This window comes from Strix uralensis, chromosome Z (genome assembly GCF_047716275.1).
Source record: "Strix uralensis isolate ZFMK-TIS-50842 chromosome Z, bStrUra1, whole genome shotgun sequence".
In the NCBI taxonomy this organism is placed as follows: Eukaryota; Metazoa; Chordata; class Aves; order Strigiformes; family Strigidae; genus Strix; species Strix uralensis.
Genome location: NC_134012.1, coordinates 68211803 through 68238202, shown reverse-complemented (window position 1 = coordinate 68238202; position 26400 = coordinate 68211803). Strand labels below are relative to the sequence as shown.

General features: G+C 45.7%; 1 protein-coding gene across 3 annotated transcripts in view; it reads right to left on the bottom strand.

Annotated features, from left to right (window-relative positions):
- RAD23B (RAD23 homolog B, nucleotide excision repair protein) overlaps positions 1 to 2657 on the bottom strand; it is a 45774-nt gene extending 43117 nt beyond the window's left edge. The window contains exon 1 of one of the 3 annotated variants that reach the window (XM_074854987.1): positions 2320 to 2657. In XM_074854987.1, the coding sequence (XP_074711088.1) occupies positions 2320 to 2385 (66 nt within the window). In that variant the 5' untranslated portion in view covers positions 2386 to 2657. Of the gene's footprint in view, positions 1 to 1483; positions 1500 to 2319 lie in introns of those variants that run through there. The other 2 variants (XM_074854988.1, XM_074854989.1) reach the window with 2 other exon arrangements.
- Positions 2658 to 26400: the final 23743 nt, after the last annotated feature.

Below are 26400 nucleotides of genomic sequence, written 5' to 3'. Positions count from 1 at the left end.
CAAGTCTCCTGAGCCTATCACAACCAGATGATTTTTGGCCTTGTCACAGTATAGGGCACAGCTCCAAGTAAACAAGCCTACCTCTAGCAGAGAGACACACTTCTATAGTTCAAAGACTGAAAGTAATGTTTCCTGAACTCAGCGAAACAGACACATTTGTTTCAAGATGTTAGAAAATTAATCTAAGAAAGCAGTGCACTTAGCTAAAATTAGTATTTTTTAAAATCAGACTGAGAACTTTCAAACATACACTTGTGAAACACTTGCCTAACAGATTACATTTCAAAGCATTTTACAGTTTTAAAAGATTTGGTTTCCAACTGAAGGCTCAGAAGTGTTCTCTTTGTTAAGTCCCACAATTTACACTTTCAACAGAACTTCTCCACATTTTCCTAAAAAGTAGACCAATACATTTTTCACCTCCACACCTCTAGAGCTAGTAAGATCAAGGCTTCACCCTGCTGACTTTAAAACAAGGTTCTCCTCAAATCCTACTTGCATTTCCTCTATTCTAGCCAAAACCTGAAGCATCATGCCCATGAGAAGCATTCTTGTTTCCATTACTGAGCTACTGTAGCAACTACAGAGAGTACAGTCTGATTTCCCACAATCCAACTTCTAGCTAATGCATTTTGCTGTCTCATAACCTGGTGACGGTTTTGACTGGCAACATTCCTTCAGTCCTCTCCTTGATTCCGACCTTACTGAATACAGACAACAGGAGAAAGGTTAAAAGAGTGCTTTTCTCAGTAACAAGACTCATGTTTTAAATCCTTGTAAGGTTCCTAGCTTCAGCCAGACATTTGCCATCTCTCTCTGCCACACTGTTCAACTACATGAACTCTTGGTCCAACTTGAACGGTCATCCTTTATCTTCCTTAAGATGGTAGTGGAAGAGGGTAAACCAGCAGACTTTATAAAAGCAGGTGCAATGTTCCACAGTTTCCAGAGTTTTGTTGCCCAGATGTCACATGAAAGGCTGCTGCAGACACACCTTCAGATGCTAAACTCCCCAAATCTTTCAGAAGGCCACAAGGATGTCTGGACCTGGCTATCAGAGGCAACCATCCTTGCTCAGGCAAGTGACAAGGCAACTTCTAACCCTGTGAACTCACTTAAGGCCCTTCCTCTCATCTCAGAACACTGTATTTCCCTAAGGATTTTTCGGCAGACTCCCATCTGCCAATACAAAACATTCACCTGCAACTAAAACACGTCCTCTCCCCCCTCCCAGTCTTGTAAGTACAAAGATATTCAGTCACTGCAACCTGCCAATAAGGGAGACTAACTCTATTATAAACCTCACCACACACCCAAATGTTGGCTCTGCAGGAGACACCAACACTCACCCTACAGCAGTTAGCAGAACCTCACATGTACTCCCTCACCTCATAAGCACAGGTTAATCACTGGAGCTCACACTGTAGGCAAAACAATAACGCCTCCCCACAACCACCCTCCTTCAAACACAATATAAACTTGCCTAAGTGTATAGGGATGCAGCTAAGAGCAAAAGCTCACGAGCTCCTCTTCAGTATACACTCCTGCAGAGAACAGCCCAACACCTCTCCCGACATTGCCTTTCTAGGCAGGAATCTGTAGAGAACAAGCACCACACCTCCCTTCTGCTGCACTACGCCCCCCCCGCAAGAGGTCACAAACCACTCCCAGTAGTCCCGATACAAAACAGCAGAGATTACTACTTTGCCTCATTAACCACCAACGCACGGGTGCGGGCACCTACATTCCTCAAAGAAAAAAGTTTAGCTTCCTTCAGTCTTCTTGCTCCTCTCCTCCAGAGTACAACGTAAACAATTCCTCCTTCTACCTTCTGGGCATTCTTCTCCAAAATAACGAGGAAAGTCCATCCGCTGGCGGACTGGACACAACAGTCCCTTTCCTCCCGCTACGGAAAGTCACTCTCACCCAGCAGGAGCCTCCTGTGCATCCCGAGGAAACGGCGTCACCCCACGACCCCCCGCGCCCCCCAAAAAGCGCCCCGCTCCTCTCCCCCACGGTGGAGCTCATAACCCCCACCCCCCCGGCCGGTCCCATTCCCCCCCGCCCCGCCAAACTCCTCCCGGGAGGCCACCACACCACCCCCATACAGCCCCGGCCCCAGGCCCTCACAGAGGCTCCGGCGACCCCTCCCCTCGCAGGCGCTGCCCGCCCGCCCCCCCGCGGAGGGGTCCGTCCTCCCCTCCTCCCCATCTCGCCCCCGGAACCAGGCCGCGGCCCAGGCCCAGGCAGCGCTCTCTCCTCCGGGAAGGGACGGAGCGCGGCCCTCCCACGGCCTCCCGCCCCCGCGCGGGCCCGCACCGTCTCCTCGGGGTCGATGTCGATCCGGAAGGTCTGCTGCTGCAGCGTTTTCAGAGTGATCTGCATGGTGGCGGCTGCCGGCCGCCCGTCGCGGTCGCGCTCCTGCCCCCGCGTCCCCCGCAGCGCCGCGGGACAGGCAGGGAAGAGAAGAGGGAAGAAGAGGAGGAGGAGGAGGAGGAGCAGCAACGGCTCGCCCTGTGCCGCGCGGCCCCAGGGCGCCAGTCACACTCACCGCGCGGTGGCAGGCGGGGTGGGGGCGGTGCTCGGCCCCCACGGCTCGGGCGGCGGCAGGGGGAGGGAAGAGCGACCGCAGCGGGGACGGGACGTGGGGAGCGGCGGGGGCGCAGCCGCCGATGGGCGGGAGGGGGCGGGCAGGCAGCGTGCGCCTCAGCGCGCTCGCCGCGTCTCTCCCTCCCACCGGGAGCCGGGCCGGGGGAGGGCCGAGGCGCGGCCGCGCATGCGCAGACCCCCCGCTGGGTGGTGCCCGCCGGCCGCCTCGTCACCGCGCCGCCGTCTCGCGCCCGCGGCGCGACCCGGAGCGCCCCTAGTGCGCGGGTGCGGGAACCTGCGCGGCGGGCTCCGGCCTCACTGCGCAGGCGCGGGGGGCGAGCCTGGGGGCCTGAGACAGCGTGGCGGCTGGGGGGCGGAAATACGGTTTTGTATGTGTACATCTATACACCGCTTATAAGTTATTGTTACAGGTTTATTGATATATACATACGTGTTTTTAGGGGGCCTGAAGGCTGCAGCCTTCAGCAGGGTGGCTGCAGTTGGTGTCGGGTCCTTGAGGCCATGTGCCCATCTGTCCATCCAGCAGGCCTGTGGTGGCTGGGAGCTGGGGTTGTTCAGTGGCTCGTTGCTAGCATGTGTAGTGTGAGGTGACTGCTGCTGAGCGAGCCAGCTCCTTACGTCAGCACACCGAAAGGTGCGGATTGCTTTGTTGGCCTGTGTATGTGCAGTGCCGAGTAATACTTCCTTCTCAGGCTCCCCACAGCAATGCTATAAGACAGTGCTGTTCAACCTGGGCGCAGTTTGTTACCACCGTTGATTGGCATGCAGAAGCCTCAAATGACATGTTGGGAAAGATGCTTATCTGTCACCACAGCAAATCTCTGTTTCAGCATGATGAAAGACTTTCCTGAAAAGGAAGAGTCTTCTGAAAGGTTACAAGCTTCTTGGAAGACCAAATGTCTTCAAAATTGTTGACAAGCCTTACAATGCACCTACTGGAATCATGCTGCGAAGGCTGGGCATATGCGGCGCTATAAAGCTTTTCAGTATGTTTTAACTGCTGTTGAAGTACTTTGTCCAACAGCATCTCCTGCTGAGAGTGGTTGTCCAATGAAGAATGAGGATGTGGCTGAAATGCCAGCCCCTGTACCACCAAATGAAACAACTTCTCATTTTTTTCTGCTTTAGATTCATCAGAAGAATCAGAAACATTAGAGCAGCTAACACCTTCCACAGGTGTGGAGGAGGGAGTGTCAATACAAGATGTTATGTTCACAGATTCAGCTTTGGAATATGTTAATGGTTTTATCTAACATGAACGGAACAATAGCACCATTACCTGGTTTGATCCCAACCTCTTTTCCTGATAAAAATACTGTTTTATTGTTAAGGCAAGATTTCCTGTTTCTTTTGAATCCTACAGTTAATGCTTCAAGCTATTTAGCTGGGGCAAGCGGCATGGGCTAGTAAATGTCACCTAGTGCTGGACTCTGATGTCCCAGAACAATACATAGTGACCACACGTCCCTCACTGCTTAAATTCAGGCACCGAGTCTCACCCAGCTGGCTTGTGCCCAAACTTCAGCTGAGCGAGGCTGCAAGGCTGGACTGTTGAGCGAGGCCTTTGGTGCTGGTGTCGTTCTCGGGCAGTTGTTCATTGCAGCTCTCCATGTCCGACCCCAGAGCCATCAAAGGATTTTTGCTGGCCCTGCTAGGTGCAGACAGCTGGAGCACCCAGGAGGCACACTTGCAGGAGCAAAGCTATGCAGGGACACCTCACCCTGGGGGCCTGGGAGGATGTCCTTCTTGAGGGACCTGGGCATTTCTTCCATACCTCCCTGGACCAGCCACTGACTGTGGCCTCTCTTCATTTTCTAGCATGACACCAGCCGCTGCAGCACCGGTGGGAGGGAACAACTCAACATCCCCAGCTCCCCCCAGCCCACCGCAGCACATGAAGAGTGTGGCCACGGAGCTGGACAGCCGCTGTCCCATCTGCCTGGACAGCTGGGAGGAGGCCAGCTACGGGATGCCATGTCTCCACCAGTTCTGTTACAACTGCATCCTGCAGTGGGCTGAGACCAAGCCTGAGTGCTCCCTCTGCAAGAGGAGGATCACCTCCGTCTTGCATTTCATACAGGCAGATGACAATTTTGAGGAGCTTGTTGTCACGCCATCTGTAGCACCACCCGTTGTTGCCAACCTGACAGCAGGCTCCTGGCCATCCAGCCGCCAACAGTCTCCACTGCCCTGCAGCGTCGCAACCACCAGCTGCGAGGCCAGTGCCCAGGGCTCCTGTGGCTGGACTCCACCCCCACAACTGGGCGTTCATCTTCTGGGAGCACCCAGCTCTGCTTCAGCGCCTGCTGCCCTGACTGCGACAGGAACTGGAGCCAATCTTTGAGGGTGGCTGCTGGGAAGCTGAGGCAGCACACAGTTGTGTCCTGTCCAACCTGCAGCTTTTTTGGCCTGGACAAGGAAATACTGTTCTGGCTGCTGCAAACTACCTTGGGCTGGCACACGAGGATCTTTTTCTGGCAGCTGACTGACACCATCATGCACCGGTGCAGCGAGGAGGCCCGATGTCTGATGGGCTCTCAGGAGACCCGTGCTGCCGAGGAGCAGGAGGGCAGCCACGCAGCTGCCCCCAGCCTCGCTGCCTCCCACAGTGGCTCTCCTGCCCCCAGGTCAGCCCTTCATGGTGGTCCCTCTGCCCCCGTTCCTGCCCGTGGAGAGCAGGAAGAGCCACAGGAGCATCCAGAGGAGGCTGTGCCTGGGCCCTCCACTCCCGGACGGGGCAGCCAGCACTCCTCTGGGGGGCCCGGCGAGCTTCTGAACAAGAGGCCACCCTGCCGGCAACAGTAGGAGGGTGCCTCAGGAGCTGGGCGAGCAGCTGGGGCACCCACCAGCCCCTAAGGGGACCGGGAGATTGTCGTTATTAGTCTAGCTCTAATGATCAAATAATACAGTAAATGTATGAAAACTACAGAAATAGTCTTGGTATTTCTAACAATGTAGTTGGCGTTGCTATCCCCACCCATGTTGGTTTCTCATGTGGCCAGAAATGGCTACCAAGAGGACTTGCTCCATACTTTCCCCAGGGGCAGAAGCAAGGATGACTGTCCTGGAGTTCCTCGGGTCATCTTCTTGCTGTTTTTAAAGATGGGCTGCAACTTTTGGCGTTCTCTAGTCTTTGGTGTTTTCTGAGATCATGTAGGGGACTGAACAGGCAGCAACTCCATTTCAGGATTTATGCAGTGTTTAGTTGCATGTCTGGTTACAAATACTGGTGGTTACAGTAAGGCTTACTCTCTGCTACAATTGTCACATACAAATAAGATTATGAGGAGTGCAAAAGGCTTGAAAGGGATAATTTATTTGAGGTGAGAAGGACTTCAAAACTGCCAAGCTGCACATAAACTCATTCAGTTTGAGCAAAGGGGCAAACATCAAATCAGGCAAAGCAAGCAGACTTTATCCAAGCTTCAGTGAGATGCAATGGAGAGGTCGTACTGTCGTGGGGGTCATGGACCTCGTGGCTATGGGAATGTTTTAAAACTTTGTTGATCGTTATTGTTAGTATATCATTGCTTTTACTTATACTGAAACATTGTTTAAGGAAAATCATGCCTGTTAAAAATACTCACGTTTTGTTGCTTACAGGCAAATGGGAAAGGAACTCCCCTGAACAGTTAGGATTGGTGGAAATGGAATAATTTAAATGGAGTGATCTGATGATCACAGAATGGATATGATACAGGGCAACGTTAGGCTTTGGCCTGCGCAAGGCCTTGGACCTTGAGATTACTGTTGCTAAGACTTGTCTGTGTCTCTTCACTCTCAGCACAGGTCAAAGGTTATACAGAGCTGGGGAGCTAGGTTGGTGGTACCTTCTAGAGGAGAAAGTATAACCCAAAGGTTATACTGAGCTGGGGAGATAACTCAGTGTTCCAAAGACCTCAAAATTGTCAGATGCTTCAAGGACGCTTTCTGCACAGAAGCTTCCACCTTAACCATCCGTCCTGGGGGTTCCCCTCTTGCTTGCATTCTGAATCCTGTACTCTTGCATTGATGCTGTTCTACTTCCCTGTTCTTTCTAATTTTCCATGTATCCACTCTTAATAAATACTCATGTTATACCTTAATCTTTGTCTGTTTGTGTATATGTATCTGTAATTGGGACTGGCACTGGGGGAAGTTGAGCCGGGGGTGAGTTTTCTTAGTAGAGCTCACCACAGATTTTCACTGTCATCCATACTTGACATAGTTATGGTAACCCGGAGTGCATTTCAGTGTATGATCGGCTGGCAAGCCAGGTCTCATGGCACTCCATCAGCAGGTGTGGGATCTCCCAGTGCATTTTCTTTGTAACCATGGCTGTCTTTCTGCAAAAGAGGATGCTGATGCTAGGGTAACTTAATACTGTAATGTTATTGAACCCCAAATTTCTCACCATTGTGTAATGCCTTGTTAAGTTCTACTCTGCCACATTGTGAACGTAGTGTTTGAAAAAAACCACATCTTTTAACTCATTATTACAGTAAGCTTGACTTCATAACAATTTCTTACCAGCGGTGCAGCGGAGCAGGGGCCAGCAGGCTGCATTGCAATACAAAGGGAAAGTGGGAGACTCCTCTCCCTTCAGGGGTGTATGATTGTGTTGCACACATGCAGCTGGTGGTACTGCTTCTGTCATCATCCACCTCAGGCTCTAACACACAGCTGCTAGACAGCCAAAGCCTCTTAGGGCTTTTGCAACCAAAAAGAAACTGCTGACTGTTGCTAGTAGGAATCCAGCGTTCTTGGCAGCATGGAATAACTTGCTTGCATTGCATAGAGAGACATTAAATAAAAAAAAAGGCACAAGATAAAATATTGCTTGCTATTTTTTGCATGAGCAGTTACAACTTAAAATACACTGCTTGTTCACTTCACTATTGCTTGATACCAGATCTAATTCTGTACTTTGTAGATGAAATAAAAGGGATTTTTCAAACTTTTCATTCATCAGTCCAGCATATGTAAGTGCTGAGCTTCACATGCAAATGAAAGTACCTCGTGCTGAGGGGTTGTGTCCATTTCACTGCTTTTTTCTGCTCAGAATACGTTAAATGTAAACTACTCGTTCTGATTTTTGTGGTGGTTGGTTATAGCATGAAACAGTGTTGCCCAGTTTGTGATGGAGTGAGGGTTCATTTATGTGGTGGCTGTTTAGCTCTGCTGTGAGGGCTTGTAAAAGCCTCAGCATAACTGGGAATCAACTCCAAAAGCTGTGAACTGCTAAGGATGAAGTTTTTCCTGACCATTCATGTGAACTTTGAGCAAATGGAATGAAATAAAAAAAGCTGTGATTTTTTTTTTTTATTTCCCCTCCTGCTGAGTGGTACCATAACATAGGACAACTCACTGTATGGGGCCCAAATTAAATAAACAAGTTCTTGGTGCTTCCTCTAGTTCAGCCCCTTCAGCTCCATAAAATAGGTTGTGGCAGAGTTTGACTCTCCAGGTCTTTCTCCAGGCTGCTGCCCATCAGTTGCAGGACTGAGGGTTGGAGGTTTTTTTCCCAGAGTACTCTGGTCTTTTAGTTTCATAGTGCTTCTCACTGACAACCAGTGCTTGGGTTTTTTTCCATTTTGTGTCTGAAGTACTCTGGATAATTGCCCTGTGTTCAGACTGGAGTATCACACTTAACAACTTCATTTAAACAGTTTGTGTGGTGACTCAGTGAGTGCACAAACCTCTCCTATGCAAACAGAAAAACTTAAATTGACTTGAAAGACATGTGAGATGAAGCCTGAAAGTTGAAAGAGATTTTGATGGCAAATGCATTACAGCGATTATTGCTTGTTCTTCAGAACTCCTGGATTTTCATTACCAAATAACTTGATCCCTCTGGCACAGTTATCCAAACTTCAGACCACCATGGCTTTGTCCTGCTCAGCTCTTTTCAGTTGCCCATGATTCCCCAGTGTCAGGGTTTGAGCTCAGAGGAAAACTGAGCACCATACAACCGCTCAACTCCCTCCTTCCCCCGCAGCACTGAGAAGGGGAAAATAAGCAAAGACGCTGCTCACTCCCCCCTACCACCCCCAGTACTGTGAACGAGGAAAGCAAAAGACCCAGGAAATTGAGATAAGGACAGGGATGGATGACCCCATCCACAGGCAAAAGACAGGCTTGTTAGGGGAAGGAAAAAAACATAAATTTAATACAGACACTAACAACAACAACACTTAACAGACCAGGGCCATGAGAAGCATTACCACATGTTGGAAACACCTTCCCCCACCTCTTCCTTCTTCCCGAGATCAGCTTTGCTCTCAGTACCTCTACCTCCTTCTGCCCAGCAGCTCAGGGGTCAGGGAATGAGGGGTGCAGTCAGTCCTGCCGCTTCTTCCGCCTCAGAGCAGGGGGAACTTCTGGCATTCCTTCCCTTTCTAGTGTGCTCCCCCTCTCACAGGGGACAGTCCTCTGCAAACTCTCTCCGACATGAGTCACTCCCATGGGTGTCTGGGTCACCCCCACATGTTGAAATCCTCCCAGCACCAAACAGCAACAGCGGGGCCTTCTTCCCATAGGGTCCCAGCCTTTTTCAGGTGCAGTCACCTGGGTCAGCATGGGCCTCCCCAACAGGCCACAAATCGGTATCTGTTTCACCACAGACCTCCATGGGTGGTGGGGGGTGGCCCTGGCGTCTCACCATGGGATACAGGGGAGTCTCTGCTCCAGCGCACTTCCCCCTTCTCCTCCTTCCTTCCATTGACCTTGGTGTTCACACAGACATTCTCCTCACAACTCCCACCACTCCTCCCAGGTTCCCCTTTTTAAATACATAATTGAAGAGGCGCAGCTAATTGGCCCAGCCTTGGTGCAGAGGTAGGTCTGACTTGGAGCTGGGGGAGCTTCGAGAAGCTTCTCAGAGGGGGCCACCGCTGTATCCCCTTTCCCTGCTACCAAAAACACCTGCCACTCACTCAAACCAGGACACCCAGTAAGTGTTGTCTCCCAAATGGAGGTGTATGTTTTCATGTCTTAAGTTACTAGGCGAAGCCATTAATTACAGCTGGCTCTTGCAGACAGGGAGGAAAACAGTGCAATCAAAATGCAGTAGGGAAGCTAACTGGAAGGTATTTGTGCCTCTGGTTCACCTATCCCTGCAGCTAGGTTTCCTTACCTAACCCCAGTGCTTCTGGAAGTTGGAAAGATGCCCACATTGAAACCACGAAGAGATAGGGGCACGAGTCACTGCTGTCCCCTTTCTGAGTGAAAGAGTTATCCAAAGCTTAGGGTCTTAGTAGTTCATCAGAGTGTGTATACATGCTGTGGAGCCCACAGGAGCTAGCAGCTGGAGTCTGTGACCTCCTAGGTCTCTCACAGTAATGTTACGTTTGAGAGAAGGAGAATCTGACAGCCAAGAAAGTAAACAGGTCTGATGCAAGCCTGCTTATTTACAGCACATGCTCAAGGATCTGATTCTCTCAGCTGCTGGTGGTGCAGTGAAATCAGTTTTGCTGATGTTGGTAACAGACCACAGTCCTTATGCTAACTTTGTGAGTCCAGAGGACCAGGGTCTGTTATACTTGTTGACGACTTGTGAGAACTTACTTTGTGAAAGGAAGCTTTGTAATGGTGTCTCATGTTATGATATGCTGTTCAAGTATAAGGTAATAGCAAAGGCCTTGAAAACATGGGTGTGGGTTAAAAGAGCATCCCCAAGGCTATAAAAAATTAATGAGTACTCAGTTACTCGTCATGGAAGTACAGCCTTGAGACCCGAGAAAAACTGCATCATAAAGAGAAAAGAGAGGAAGAATCTGGGCAAGAAAAATGTTGAGCAACAGGATGTTATGCCCGACAACCTGGGAAAGGAACACCTTCAAGCTTTGCACTTTCTGAATTCCATCAAGCAGAGGCCTAAAGCTAAGACCCTGCTTAGAGAGTCTAACATCTTAAGATCAGATCTCACCATTGAGTGAATTTTCTCACTACACATACTGGTTCAAAGCTGTGAGTATACTCCTGGCTTCAAGGACCCTGACTGTTATGGACCCTTAGACCCAACAGCATTGTCCACGGTTGTGCAGAACAGGGTTGTGCCTTTTCATGTCAGATTATGTGTGTTTCACCTCTTCAACCACCAAAAAAATCCCAATTGCATGTTACTGTCTAGATACTCTCAGTAAAATGCTCTGCAGTTCCTCTGGCAAACGTCGAGGCAAATACTTGCATCAGTCAGTGCTCACAGTAAGTCAGTGCACTCAATCTCTGCGCTAACCTGCAATAAGTGCCTACACCCTCTTACCTGGGTCATCCCTCTGTCTTAGATACCTGTCTGCTATTAAGGCTGCCAATCATTATTAGCATTACCATACTTTTTACAAGTCCTACCCAGATATTAGAACTGATGGCAGATAAAGAATGTGAAGGTGGTTCTCGCCCCAAAGAACTGGCAATGTAAGGAAGCAAGGAATGAAATGGTGCTTTCAGGAAAGCAGCACATTCATAGCAGAAGTTATGTTTCAGACCTTTTGGAGGCAAGTGCTAACTTTTCAGTGAGAAGAGACAGGAACAGTAGTGTGGCCCGCACAAGGCCCTGAAGGTGGAGAAAGCAGGTTGTATTGGCTATGCTGAACTGGGAGGAGGAATGCAGAGGGCAGTACTCCTGGTGGATGCCTGTGAGGCTGGATACCAGCAGATGAGCAGCAGCAGAGATACGGGAGGAAGAAGGAAGATTCTGAGCTTGTGATGGTGGTTAGGAAGAGCTGTTACTGAGGTAGATGTGCAGAAGGACTCCAGAAGGGCAGTACAGTCTGGAGAAGCTTTGGATCAAATGGAGCACACACTGGTAATGGAGAGGTGAGAGAAAGTAGCAGAGTGACTGGCAGCTGGTAACATGAAGAGCTCTCTCTTTAGCAGTAATGAAAGGCAGAACTTATGCCTTTCATAATGAGTGACCTAACCCAGAAGAATGTTTCAAAAACAGGCATATTCCACTGGCTGTTGACATGAAATAGGCACGAATTAGTGTGAGGTGTCTTACAATGTAGTGTTTGGTTTTCCATTAGGCTGAGATTTTCCATTGAGGTGACTGTTCTCTGTTCCACATACCTTTATACAGAGCTCCCATTCGCTTTCTCTGGAACATGTATTAGCAGAGAATGTCAGTGCACCTTTTGGGAAGGCTGAACCAGCTGCAAGCACATTGCTGCAATAGGTGTTAGATTCCAGTTTGCAGTAGTTGATACAGTGTAAATTAATTCACCCTTAATCTAATTCTGCATGCGCTCAGGAGCTTTGTCTGTTTCTTCTTGGCAGCATTATTTCTTTCACTACAAGAAGAATTTGGATGTTTACTTGAGGTATGAAACTGGTACCAACCTCCCGCAGTCATTCTCATTTATTGTGCAGGACAACACTGACGCAGCTTCGCACTGTGTTTGTCATGATAGTAAAGAGCAGCTGCTCAGGTTAATCAATTTACTAGCCCGTAAGGTATTAGGCAGTGACTGTGGGAGTGATGGTAACTTGCAGCAAGGTAGCTGTAACCACTTCAGCCTCTACCCGCTGCAGGTAGAAGAGAGTCTGGATGTCACTTTTTGTTGGCTTTATTAGTGATCTCTCATGTCTGCACGCCCTAAGGTCTGAAAAATATCAATAGGGACTGAAGCCTTCAGACTTGGAGGCTCTGAAGCGGTGGTACTCCCTTGGATGAGGGAAATCCTTGTGTGCATTTTCAGCAGCACACCCAGAAGCATGGAAATTCCCATTGAAGTTTCCATCAGCACTTGGACACTGGAGTCTGTGTAGAAGCAGCTATAGTTCATACACACTGACATAAAGTTAGTATGAGATAGAAATGAAACCCAGCCTCCCATGATAAAAGGCCACTGAAATTTCTTGTAAGCAGGGATTCATATGGGGGGGTCTTTTATTTGGAGAGCAATTGCTTTTTTGTGGCTGATTGGCACTCAAAGCTGCCAATAATATGGGGAAATCACTATAAAATAACAGCATGGCGAGTACATTAGGCTATCATCTTGACAGGCTTATGTATTTATTACACTAATTATGTGGGTGTGGTAATTAACTTAGGGATGTCTAGGTGATATTTCCCATCTGTAAAACCAATAGCAGGCATGGAGAAACCCACAAAAGATTTCTCAGCTGACTCTAATCTGAAAATTTCCTTAAACATACCATAAATCTTCTCATTTGGTAGCAAAACCCTTGATTTTAATTTTTTTCCCCTACCCAGAGATTCAGGTGCAGTAACTGTAGTAAGTACCTGAATTCCTGTTTTGAAATCACTGTTAATTCATTTTACCCAATTTATTAAGGAAGCAAGGGACAAGGGGTGGGAAGAGGAATCTCAGTTTGGGGAGGGGCTGCAAGGCATTGCTGTCTCTGAAAGCTATTCCTAGAGCATTGCCTCTGACAGTCCCACTTCATGCCAGCACTGTGCCTGCAGTTAGAATCCAACCCCTTCGTATATGTTTTTTTTGTTTGTTTATAGGCTATCTTGCAGTCATATCAGTGTCATTTTGCTACTTCAGGATATGAGGTTTGCCAAGAAAGGCCATATGGGAGCGTGCAGTTGAATACCAGGCTGCATACTGTATGTTGCCCAAAGTTTTTTAAAGCAGAGATCATCTTCCAGGCTTGTAACAGTCATGGTTAGTGACTCTGGAAGCTTAGCCCATTGGTGTCGATGCCTGGAAGAGGCTATTGACTGGGCATCGGAATTAAACTAAATCTGCGTATGCTTAAAAAATACTTCTCAGTGAGGAGAAGAAAGTATTGAATTCTGTATGCTTCAAGAAATGCTATGTGGAAATCCACAATTTTTATCTGCGAAGAGTTTAATTATTTAATCAGTGCTTTCTTTGGAGTGCTAGACGGTTGAAAGGGAAGGGAATAAAAATTATTTGGGTTTGACAATTGCCAGTGTGTGTCTCTGAGGACAGTTATGTGATGGCTGGGTCTGTTAGTGGGAAGGGCTGTTGTTGCTGTAGAAGGATTTTACAGTGTTTCAGAGTGCAGACTCTTTGCCAACTATTTTAATATTTAGGCTTTGTTTGAGCTTCTGTCCTGTCTTTGTCCCTGCCTGTGCTGTAATAACAAGCACAAATGGAATCCGGAAGCTGCATATTGGCCTTCTGTAGTTCTGCAAAGCTGCTATGGTAAGGCCAGACGTCTGCGTATTTCCAAAGCAAGGCCAGTTAATGCATGAGACGTTAGAGTGGCAAATAATGAGGTCAGCCAGGGAAGCCCATTGCTATTTCTGCAATTTGACCGTGTCACAGTGAGGGTCTTTCTAACTTCAGGGTTGGACTGAGCAGTTGCAGAATGGGTTATGGAGTGTACTATGAAAAGCTCCTACGGGCATGACATCAGAAATTGACAGCAATTAATCTGGAAACACTGATTCCAAGAATAATATTTGTCTGAAAAATAATTAATCAAATCCTACAGGTCTAACTGGACCTACTATGAATAAATTAGATCAGTTTATTTTTGTATGAGTCATTAAACATATTAGAGCCATTACTGCAGTTACCTGAAAGTATCTTAATTTAATCAAAATGCAGTTAAAACTCATTTAAAAAAATTTAGCCTCAGTTGTACTGCCCCACACGCTCACTGATCTTTTTGAGCATGGTGTGAGGAATTAGACACCAAAATAAATCTTTCTACAGAGATCTGGCTATGGACTTATGCATTACTTGATTTTGAGCAGGCATTTTCCAATGCTTTGCGTTCTATCCTGACTGCTAGATAAAAGAGAACAATGTGCTATGCTCTGAGACTTTTGTCACAGTGTTCATAGCTTGTGCAGGCCATCTGCTGTGGAGTAATGTAGCTGCTGCAGTACATTGCTTTCCTAGCATATGTGTAACCTGACAGCTGGAGAGTAGGAGCCCTCTGGATTCACTTGTATGTGTAGCTACTCTGTCCATGTAAAGCCATATGTAAAACAATACTAACTCCTAGGTCACAGAGACTGCAGAAGCATTGTAGTTTGCAGGAAGGTGAGTAGCTTCTAGTCCAAACTATTACTTGGAGTGGGTCAAGAATGAATTCAGACCCTGGTGCTCAGAGCTTTGTCCAGCCAGACTTTGAAAACCTCCAATGACAGAGCTCCCACAGCCTCTCTGGCTCCTGCTAAATGCTTAATTAGTCTCTTTTTTTTCCCCTTCTAACCATGAACACGAGGATCTTTCTCCAGCAGCTGACTGACACCATCGTGCACCGGTGCAGCGAGGAGGCCCGATGTCTGATGGGCTCTCAGGAGACCCGTGCTGCCGAGGAGCAGGAGGGCAGCCACGCAGCTGCCCCCAGCCTCGCTGCCTCCCACAGTGGCTCTCCTGCCCCCAGGTCAGCCCTTCGTGGTGGTCCCTCTGCCCCCGTTCCTGCCCGTGGAGAGCAGGAAGAGCCACAGGAGCATCCAGAGGAGGCTGTGCCTGGGCCCTCCACTCCCGGACGGGGCAGCCAGCACTCCTCTGGGGGGCCCGGCGAGCTTCTGAACAAGAGGCCACCCTGCCGGCAACAGTAGGAGGGTGCCTCAGGAGCTGGGCGAGCAGCTGGGGCACCCACCAGCCCCTAAGGGGACCGGGAGATTGTCGTTATTAGTCTAGCTCTAATGATCAAATAATACAGTAAATGTATGAAAACTACAGAAATAGTCTTGGTATTTCTAACAATGTAGTTGGCGTTGCTATCCCCACCCATGTTGGTTTCTCATGTGGCCAGAAATGGCTACCAAGAGGACTTGCTCCATACTTTCCCCAGGGGCAGAAGCAAGGATGACCGTCCTGGAGTTCCTCGGGTCATCTTCTTGCTGTTTTTAAAGATGGGCTGCAACTTTTGGCATTCCCTAGTCTTTGATGCCTCCCACAAGCTCCACAGAGATGGAAGACAGAGATGACAGAGAGCACTTTAGAGTGACATCAGCCAGCTCATTCAACACTCTCAGACAAATCTCATCTGGATTGACAGGCTTGTACAGGCCAGGATTTCTTAGGAGACCCCTGAAGTGTACATCCTCTGATATTGGAATTCCTCTGCTCCTTGATCCCTGCCTCTGGGCTAAAATGCCTGGGAACAGTTTCAGCGAAGACTGAGATGAAGAAGGCACCAAGTACCTCGGCTTTGCCTGCATTTGCTTTTACTGTATCACTCAACCCATTTGGCAAGTGGGCATGTACTTTCTTTGCCTGATTTACTATTTACGTAGCAGCAGAAGCCCTTCTTGTTGCTTTTCATATCCCTTGCTAACCCTGGCTTAGCTTTGGTTTTCCTGATCGCACCTCAGCAGCATTTCTATATCCTCTTTCATAACCTGCCCTAACTCCCACCACCCATGTACATCTTTGTTTTCATTGCTCTGCCATATGAATTCCCTGTTTAGCCATGCCAGCCGCCTGATACATCTGTTGTGCTTTTTTTCTTGAGCATTGGCATGGACTTTTCTTGTGTTTGTGGAAGATTATCTTTAAAGGCCTGCTAGCCCTTTTGAGCTGCTTTGCCATTCAGAGTTGCCTCCCACAAGAGCTGCCTCCCACCCTACCTCTTCCCTGAATAAGCCACAGCTTTCTCTCATGAGGTACAGGGCTACTTGCCTTCCTAAGCACCCCCAGGATCTGGAACTCCTCTGTATCAGGATCACTACAGTCACAGCTCTATTCACTGTCACAGTCCTGACCAGGTTTTCCTTGTTCTTAAGTAGCCCATCCAGGACAGCCTAACCCCAGGTTGGTCCATCCAGCATCTGTGCTGTCCTTGACATCCTCCAGAAATCTCCCTGATGGCATTTCCCTTGCAGCAGGTGAAAGTTGAAGTCCCCCAGGAGAACCCATGCCAGTGACCAGAAACTGAGCCATGCCAGGAACACTGTAGTTCTATGTCCACACATGGTGCTTTAGCTCAAACATAGAAACTAGCAACAGAAACACCCTCTTCTGAAACTGAGTGTCTTCCTGTCTCTGCCATAAATATACTTGTGATCAGTTTAAACCTGTTTGATCTTGGGCCAGCATGGCCATTCAGGATTTCAGCATTCATACCGTATTCATGTAGAGTAATTGTACTCCTCTTGCCTTTCATTTTGTTAGACTAAATATGCCAAGCGTCTCTAGTTTTGCCTTCTTTCCTGGGATTATTTTAGTTGTCCTTCTCTGCACCTGTTCCAAACAGATTTAATCTTTCTTGGACTTGAACTGGACCCTACACAACATCTCACTGGTATGACTTGTGCTTCTGGATCTTCCTTTACACCTGTCCTGTGAAAGCACTTGCCCTTCTCACAGCACTGTCTTCTTAGTGACACGTAGATCCATTAGGACCAGTTATGCACACTTGCCTGGCTTCTTGGCAGTTTTCAACCACTGATCTCCATCTTAGAGCAGAAATTCTTGCTACTGTTGCCAAAGGGATAACTTTGGAGCTTATACAGCTTACATCTGTATACCTTCCTTCAGTTCTCAGAGTCACATCTTTCCACGTGGACAGTGCCTGTAAAATTTGAGCTAATCACTAAGTTTCTGCATGGTGTTTCCACTTTTTGCAACACAGTCATTAAAGGAAATTTGCAGTAAGATGTGTCCAAACAGCAGTCCCTGAAGAATTTCTCAAATAACTTAACTTGCAAGCTAATGATCCCCTGCTGCTATTACAGATCCTTCTGTGCCTCTTCCTCCTATAATCAGCTTCTTACCTGCTATACCGCTAATCCCCATTTCTGCCAGTGTCACTAATTATTTGTAAGATGACATCAAAACAAATGGATACTGTTTCTGCTGTGCAAAAGACGTCAGCAGAACATGCAATATTTTTTGATGGCTCTTAGCACTCAAGGCTATTTTTATATGGCTACAATGGAAAGTGGTACAGCCTAGATTGTGCTGTCAAGCACAGGTCTTGGGTTGCTTCAGATGACTTGGGCTGAATGATATGGTGTGTCTAGACACTCCCTTACACACAGGTGGATACACACACACAAAGACACACACACATGCCTGCTCTGTACTTCTACCTTCCCGTGTGCATTGTCATGGCCATTTTTCAGCAAGGCATTCACAGATACTGGCATGCAAACTGCCATAGCAAGTGTTTGAATGCTAATGGGGCAGCAGACTCACCGGGAATGTGCCTTGCTTTATTAGGTGACCAAAAAGTATGCTGGGTGCTATCTTTTAGAAGAGATCTGTGCAGATTCTTTGCTGGCTGTAGTATACACTCCAGTTGAGCAGTACTTACTAGCCAAATTTCAAGGTTCAGCAAGCAATTCAACTAGGCCAGAAGGAATAATTACAGAGCCCTGAAAGGCTGAAATGTAAAACAGATGAACAGATTGTTCCCTCCACCTGCCAACTTCAGGGAGAAAAAAAATCAGCTTCTAGATAATATCAAACTCTCTCAGCTCGAAGGGACCTTCCCTCCTTTCCAAAACCATAAATGACAGTTCAGTGTCAAATCTTCAGTTAGCATGTTGTATATTTCTAATACCCAGTTTATCATCAGGGTTCCTGTGCTCATGGTAGCTGGTGCAAATACTAGGTGCCTGCAAAATACCATGTCTGAGGGTGCTGTTGCCAAACTGAGCTCTACAGAGTCCGTCAAGTCTGTTGCTGGACTTGCCTGTTCAACTGGCTATTTCACATTTAGGGCTGGGTCACTACTGAACTCCTCAGCTAAAGCCTTTTCTAGTGTTAACTGAAGCAGGGATATGTCACCTTTAATTCATATGCCCCTTTCCATACAGCTTTTCTGGCTCTGTCTGCACTGTAGTGATTGCAGTACATGCGAGGATACCAGGTTTGGCTCTTATTTCACATGCCTACCAGTAAAATGAAATATGGATAAAATGGAGGGCTGATTTCCTTGGGATTTAATAACATGCTTTTCCTTCTTTACTCCTAATCCATTGTTTTTTCTTCAATCACTGTGTTCCTAGTCTTCCAGCTGCAAGTTTAAGAGGTAATTCAGAGCAGTGGGTAGGGTCTCTGACTGGAAGTAAATAAGACTGCCTACTAATCCTGCCCACAGTAACCGCCCAGCTCATGATTTTGATTTTAGCTGTGTGTGGTTTTGTCCTCTCTGTGGGGAGGACTCAATAGATCTGCAAAGTGCCATGACTTAAAAATTAGCTTGATAATATTTTCTTTAAATTAAAATGAAGAAGCAAATTAAATTACCAGCAGTGAGAACAAGAAATAACAGTCATCCACTAATTGTTTGTTGGAAGACAGGTTCAGTGAAGGGGAAAATCAAATTAGCTAGGTATTGCTGGGTTTGTCTTCATACTTTCTCAGCTAAATGGTGTTTTCTGAAATCAGGCAGAGGACTGAACAGGCAGCAACTCCATTTCAGGATTTATGCAGTGTTTAGTTGCATGTCTGGTTACAAATAGTGGTGGTTACAGTAAGGCTTACTCTCTGCTACAATTGTCACATACAAATAAGATTATCAGGAGTGCAAAAGGCCTGAAAGTGATAATTTATTTGAGGTGAGAAGGACTTCAAAACTGCCAAGCTGCACATAAACTCATCCAGTTTGAGCAGAAAGGGCAAACATCAAATCAGGCAAAGCAAGCAGACTTTATCCAAGCTTCAGTGAGATGCAATGGAGAGGTCGTACCGTCCAAGTTAATCTGCACTGAGCAGAGAAGTTAAAGGAGATATCAGGAGTTATGAATTATTCTTTCTTCTGCTCACTGCTGTTGCATCACTGCTGTAAGAGGAGAGACTGAACGGATTCTGCTTCCATAGAAGTGCACACTTATAGAAAGGAGCAGTGGAGACGTGGTATTAGAGGTAAATGGAGTAAAGCTGATAATGGAGAAATACTAGTACATGATCAATAGCACTTCACATTGGGAGGCAGTAGAGTAAATTTGGCCATAACTCTCAGCAGTGTGTTGCTTCTTACAAGAGACAGGGCTTTCATTGTTTTCCAGCTGAGGCACCAGCGACGTGGTTCACATGAATTACATGCTTTTGCATGTATATGTGCTGCCCAATGCACTCAAGATGCACTTTTTACCTGCTGAGAAGACAGGACAGAGTACATGCCCTGTGCATGGAAGCCCAACAGTTTTTAGCCACAGCTATTCAGCACAGCAGCCACGCATGACAGCTGCAGCCAGTTGCCATGGCTCAAGCGATGCTGTGGTCTCATCAGAGATTTCCAGCAGTGCAGAAGACACTCTTAATTTCCAGCTGGTTAAAAGGGGAGTGCAAAGGACCATGCAAAAGAGCCAGAAAGCTCCACAATCAGGACTGCAAGGGAGATGAATTGGCTTAGCTAGAAGCTTCATGTCTGCATTCTCCACAGAAAACAACAATAAAAGTCTATGTTGGTCATCCCTACAGTAAGAATGTAATTTTAATATGATAAGTGATGATTTTGTTAATCTTAATATGTAAATCTTGACTGTATTGGGTTTGGAAAAATAGTTAGGTCCTGCCTCAACACACATTCCTCAAGCATCTGATTGCTGCTTCAGAGAGTAGATTCCCAAACGTTACTGCTCACTTATTACACTGTCTCATTATTCTCTCCCAAGTGACACTGCTATTTGCTCTCTGAATTGGGAGTGTCCCAGAAGACTTACTGGTTTGCATATGTTACAGTATTTAAAGCTTGTCTGTGTAAAAGTCCAAACATGCAGAGCAGAAATCTAGTCTACTTAAACAGATGAAAAATTCGCCCTTGTGGGTCTTCAAGGACATAAAGTCCTTCAGGAATCTTTTATCCCTTGAGTCTGATTTGTCTGTCTCCTGTGGTTTGCAACTGAGATTTAAATCTTAAATCAGCTGTCCTTGTAGTTTTGTTGTAGTTTCTTCTCATGTGTCTCATCCTTGAAGAGTAAGTCCTCTTGCATAAAGCTAGACTTAAGTGCTAAGTTTAGGGCCCAAACTGAGAGGTTACTGCCTTGAAAGTTGTCTTGCAAGAGAAACATTTTCAAAAGATGGGAAGTTGGTGTCCACTTTCCTCTTTCCTGAAATGGTTATTCCCTCCTTGCATGGAATTAAGATGTCAGTTTACCGGTTTACGTCTTCTTTTATTCATCTTTCTTCCATTCCCTGGAAAGCGGCCCAGTCCCAAGAAGGGTTTGTTTGCTAATTCTGAAGTTATCTTGTTAAGTACCAGCAGTTCTGGGGACAGCCCATCCTCACATTTCCATGTGGCAGAAGTACTACCTAGACGTGTCAGGCCCATTGCATTCTTTTACCCATCCAGCAGATGGCATCGAAGCTCTAGAAAAATGGGTCCTGCAGCCATTCTTCATTTTTTTCTTTGACATTTTCGATTTAAAAGCTAATTGTGACAAGAGGATTATTTTAGGAGACTTCAGTATAGTTTGCTATTAACTTATAAAACTTAGGATGGTAGTATATGTATATATTTTTAAAAGTTGGTGATCTTTTCCTGAAGCCTTGCAGTCTGAAAACTTTAATTTTCTTCTTCAGTGTACTTATAGTAAGTTTAAGAAGAACTTATACTGCTTTCAAGTAAGGTTATGTTTTGTTTCTCAGTTTGAGCCTGATTTCTCATGTTCATTATTACACTAATGTCTGTACTCCAAATACATGCAGTATTCTGGCTATTGTGAATACTGACATAGATAACATAGCAAATGTTAATCAAATGTCTTGAAATATCTTCTAAATCATATTGCTTCTTGATGTTCGATTTCATGGTGGTGGCCCAGTATATGTATAGCATTCAATAACTTAGGAATACTCCGTTCAAAACTACTGCTTATATGAATTAATAAAAAAGCTGATAAAAATTATGACTATTATGACTATAGAAGGTCTAATGAGTTCAGTTGCACAGTCATACATTTCTTGACTACAATTTCTATACCTTGTTAGGAGAAAGGAATTTGTAATTATCACTTCAGTTCTTACAAGAAGTAGAGAAATAATCCATTTGCTCTTTCATTTCCTGGATGGCAAAAGACAGCTGACTATCTGTGTCTAATCCCCGCCCCACACAGTAGTCTTCATAGAAAGTCTCTTGTGCCAGTTTCTTTCCTAGCAAACACTTCTCCTGGGTTCCAAGACAAGAAAGAGTACTACATTAGTGTTTTTTTTTCTGTTGTTCTTCTTTTTAACAAAATTATTTTAACACTGCCAACCACAGGAATATTGAATTACGTATCACGGTGCTCAAAATAATTCTTTCAGTTCAATGGGAGTCATGTTTGGTGAAAGATTTTTTCTGAACCCCAGACTATGCAATTCAAATAGTCCTTTAGCAAAAAGGTATTGAGCTATTTATCCTCAGGTACTGATGAAATAATTGATAGGCAATTAAAGCTCATCCCTCAGTGTAAAATCTGAAGGCTCAAAGGTAAAATATCTTCAGCCTTTGATTGGAGTCAGCCTTAATGTTGAATCATCCATGCTATTTAAACAAGTCTGTCTGTGGTACTCAAATACCTTTTTACATCATCCTGGTAGTAACAATGAACAATTAAGTAGAGAACAGAAGTTTAAGAAGTGAAGTCCATTTTCCCCATAAATAAGATGGCAAGCTACCTTTTCTGGCAATGGGATTTTACCTAACTTTCTTAATCACAGATTGCTCAAGCTGTACCTAGACACTGGGTAAGTAATTTTTTTGCCTGTTCTCTGTCTATCTATTATAAATTTGTTTACTTATGCTGATAAAACATCAACATCTGGACCAACAACTCTTTATACCTCTCAGTGGCATGCATTCTAATCAATGTATCTTATTAAGCATTTCTTGAAGTATTGCTCAGGTTTTGAACAGAGATTATATAGCACATTCTTCAATTCAAATGTCTTCCTCTGTGATTGTTTTCCACGTTGTTGAGAATTACATCCAATATTAGTTCTAATTCTATTTATTCTCAACTCTACTCTTTGTACTTACTTTAGTTCTCTATGCCTAATTCTTTTTCACTGAGATTATCCATACTGGTTATCAATAGGGGTTTTTTCAGATATGTAATAGGACAGAATTTATCACATTCCTTGTAAATAAATAATATATCAGGTATTAATAATATTCCTTTAATGCATATCTACATGGCTGCATACTTTACTCTTTCTTAAAAGACACTTCTAAAAAGATTTTAAATTTTTCAATTACTCAGCAGACATTCATTTCATTGATGCTCCACCATTAAGGTAAATAAAACTAACAGCTGTAGAAAATATAATGCAAAATGCTTCTTGTTAAATATTTAATAAGTACTGAAAATTATCAGTTTAAGGGATCACTTGACTGACTCAGGAGTTTGCCACTGGAAGCCAAAGTTTATTCTCAGAACATGCAGTTCTGAAAAAGAAGGAACAGCAGGTGGGGGTCATTCATCAGGATCGGGTTTTGGGTTAGACTGCTGGACAAGGTCTCACTGCTTGCATTCACTGCAAGCGGTCCAGACCAGAGCCACTGGTCTGTCCAAAACCACCTCAGAGCTCCAAGTGTGTGAGTCCCTGTGGCAGGACAGCTCTTCCCCAACACTACTCCCACAGTCTGCTTGCTCCCTCTGGATGGCGGACTCTCTGGGACACGGACTTTACCATCTGAGAATGGGCAGAGAGCTCCATCTGAACCCTTAGTTGCTGCTGCAATACAAATAACAATGGGCTTTCTATTGTTCCAGCAGAATTCCTGCTCAGATGAAAGCTTGCATTTTTATGAGCTGGAGGTTGGTAGTACCCATGGCCAATTCTGCTGCAGGAGAACAAGTTGAGTTTGCTAGCACATTTGAGCTGCAGGCTCTTTCTTTGCCATCATCAAAGTCAGCAAAATTGTAGGGAGGGTCAAAGAGAGGTGAGGCTTGCTTGCAGCCAAATGGTACTGATGTCTCCAGTTTATTTCTTTGTCATGGAGGCAGTGCAGCCTGGCTATCACTAAGCATAGAAGGCAAGGTTCAGTCAGCTTTCATTGTCTCTTTCAATGTCAGATGTACAAAGTAAATGACAACTAAAAGGCCTTGTCTGTTCCTTTAGCTGGTAGCTTTAGTTTGGAGTCCTCCTATTCCCACCTTAATTGTCAGTGAAAAGGATCTTTTTCTCCTGCATGTTTTGAAGTCTCAGGTGTTCACCTGCAGCCAAGAATTTGGATTAGGTCTATCTTATGTATCAATGATCAGCTCTCAAAACACCTGACTAATTCTTTGTGTCTTGACCTCAGTTTACTAGAGAAATACCATATAGATTCACAGCAAATCCTGCACAGACATCCAGGACAGGCTCTGTTCCCATGCCCATCAGCAGTTCACTCAAGTGGCACATGCAAGCAGCTTCAGCTACCCGGGTGTTTGCTGGGAAAGCAACAGAGTGATGCACAAGCAATCTACAAGCAATTGCTGCACACACTGACTAGTAGTGGTACCCTACTCTTTACCAATAATGAAGACTTTTTTTGGCAGCTTTGCCTACAGTGACTGTAAGATTGTGAAATGTAAGGTCCTGAAGAGCTTGAGGAAGACAAGTAGCAGAATAAAGACCCTGAACCCAAGAAAGGCAGGTGTTAGCTGCCTCATGGAAGTGTTAGGAGACATCCCATTCCCTTGGAGGGAAAAGTTGCTCAGGAGTACTGAGAGATTTTCAGAGACAGCCTTCTCAAAGCACAAGAGTGGTCTACACCCTTCGTCAGAAAGAGGAACAGTCATAAAAAGAAAACAGCCTGGTAAAAAAGTGAGGGAGCTCAAATGAAGAAGAGAAATATAAGAGAGATGGAAAATGTGAGAAACCCAGAAAGAAATATAGAAATATTGCTCCCGCATGCAGAAATGTAGTTAGGAAAGCAAAATCTCAGCCAGAGCTCAAACTAGCAAGATGTCAAACATAGCAAAAAAAGGCTGTTACCGGTATGTTACCAAGTGGTAACATAGTACAAGGCAGCTGTAGGTATGCTGCTGAATGGGGCTGGAAGGTTAATTAAAAATGCCCACAGAAAAGACAAAAGTATTCAGTGCCTTCTTCACCTCAGTCATTATGGGTGAGATCAGCCTCCAAGTCTCTACACTGAGAAGCAATGCCAAACAAATGTGCTTCTACCAATAGTGGAGGAAAGTTGAAGTAGGGACCATCTCCACAAATTGAACACCTATAGACACTTTCCCCAATTTCAGGGGAAATTCTGTCTGGATATAGGGAAAAAAAAAAAAAAATCACCATGAGAACAATTAGACATGGGAGCCAGAAAAGAGGTGGGCTTTTCCACTGATGAAAGTATTCAAGACTCAGTTTGACAGAACCTGGATAACCTCATCTAAGGCACTGCTTTCCACAGAAGGTTCAAGTCCCCTGCCAACCTGGACCTTTCTGTCATTTTTATGATCGTCTCAGGCTTCTGGAGCAGGATTACAATGAATGAGAAACAAGTGATCTGGTTACAAAACTGTCCTCCGTCTCTAGCAACCGCTTTAATAAACACACATATGTAACTCATCCCTTCGGCTTACACTTGATTTCACTTTTTCTTGCGTCCCTCCCAGTCCCGTGCCCCTCCACTAAAGATCACAGTAGATGCTGTAAAGAGAGAGTGTTTGTTCCCCAAAACACTGAAATTTTTATTCTGAATGATTTGCTCATAATGTTCAACCTCTGGCTTCTGGCAGTGGCTATTGCCTTCTGTTTCAGGGTCAGTGAAAAAACACCTAATGATAAAATTTTGTTGTAATTTCTGGTATTTGCAGCTACTCACCAGGTTATGCCTTATAGAACAAGATGTGATAACTTCTTCATAGCTCCCACTTGAATAATTTCTACTTATTGCTCTGTTGTTTCTGTACATCCATCTCTGCATTTTTAAAAGCTTTTCTGCTACCACACAGAAAGAGCAAGGCAAGCATTTGTATCTCCATTCCAGGAAATTCTGTCCTCAAAACTCTCCCTCAAACATTTTGGCACATCTCCTGACTTTTGAGGTCTTAGTGAGGAAGATCTGAATTTCCAGCCTGAACCAGAACAATATCCAACTAACTTCTGTGTTTTCCCAATAGTGAATAACGTTTGCTTCTCTAAGGCATACTGGAGCTGATTAGGGTGTCACCTGACAGCACTGGTGTGCTTACCTTCCATGTAGGAAAAGGCTGTGCTGTCACTAACCTGCAGATACTCACCTAGTCTCTCTGTTTTGAGTCCCATTGAGCTGAGTCCCAGTTGGTGCGATTCCAGGCTCTGCCTCTGTCTCTTCGACATGCCACAACCTTTGTGGCAAGAGTTTCACAGGCCAGCCTCCAGGACTGGTGCTGATACTCAGTGTGCTCCAGCTAATTCCTTCCTGCAGCTGCAAGCCCAGGAGCTCTCTGAGTTTACCACACAGTTCTCCCAGGACACACACGAGTTCCAGCAAGCCTAGTTACTTTTTGGCTGATGCAAGAAATACAGAGGGGTAAAAAACACCAAGAAAAGAACAGCAAACTGTGCACATTGGCCTGCCTCTGTACTGCTGTTGCAAAGCAGCCCTAAGGTTTAGATTAGAGGTTTTTGAAGAGTCCACACTTCCCCCTTCCCCTTTCCCTCCTGAAAGTGCTCTTTTCCTCTACTTCCAGCAGCTGTTTTTCTGCTCCCAGTCTTTCTTAATTTTTAGACATGACTGAAGAGAGAACTCTTCCTGGATTGTCAGTAGTCTCCTTGTCAGGAGCCTCCCAGATCAGACTTGTCAGATGTTCAGAATCCATCACCACCTCATCCGCAGCTCACTTGTCACGCTGCCGAGTTTCAGATTGGAACAATTAGTTTGCCTTGAGCCATTGCCAATTATTTTGCTGCTGCATGATTAAATGGACTGTAATTGAATAGCTGATCACCAGGATTTAATGACCCTCCACTGTTAGATCTATCCAAGTTAAATATT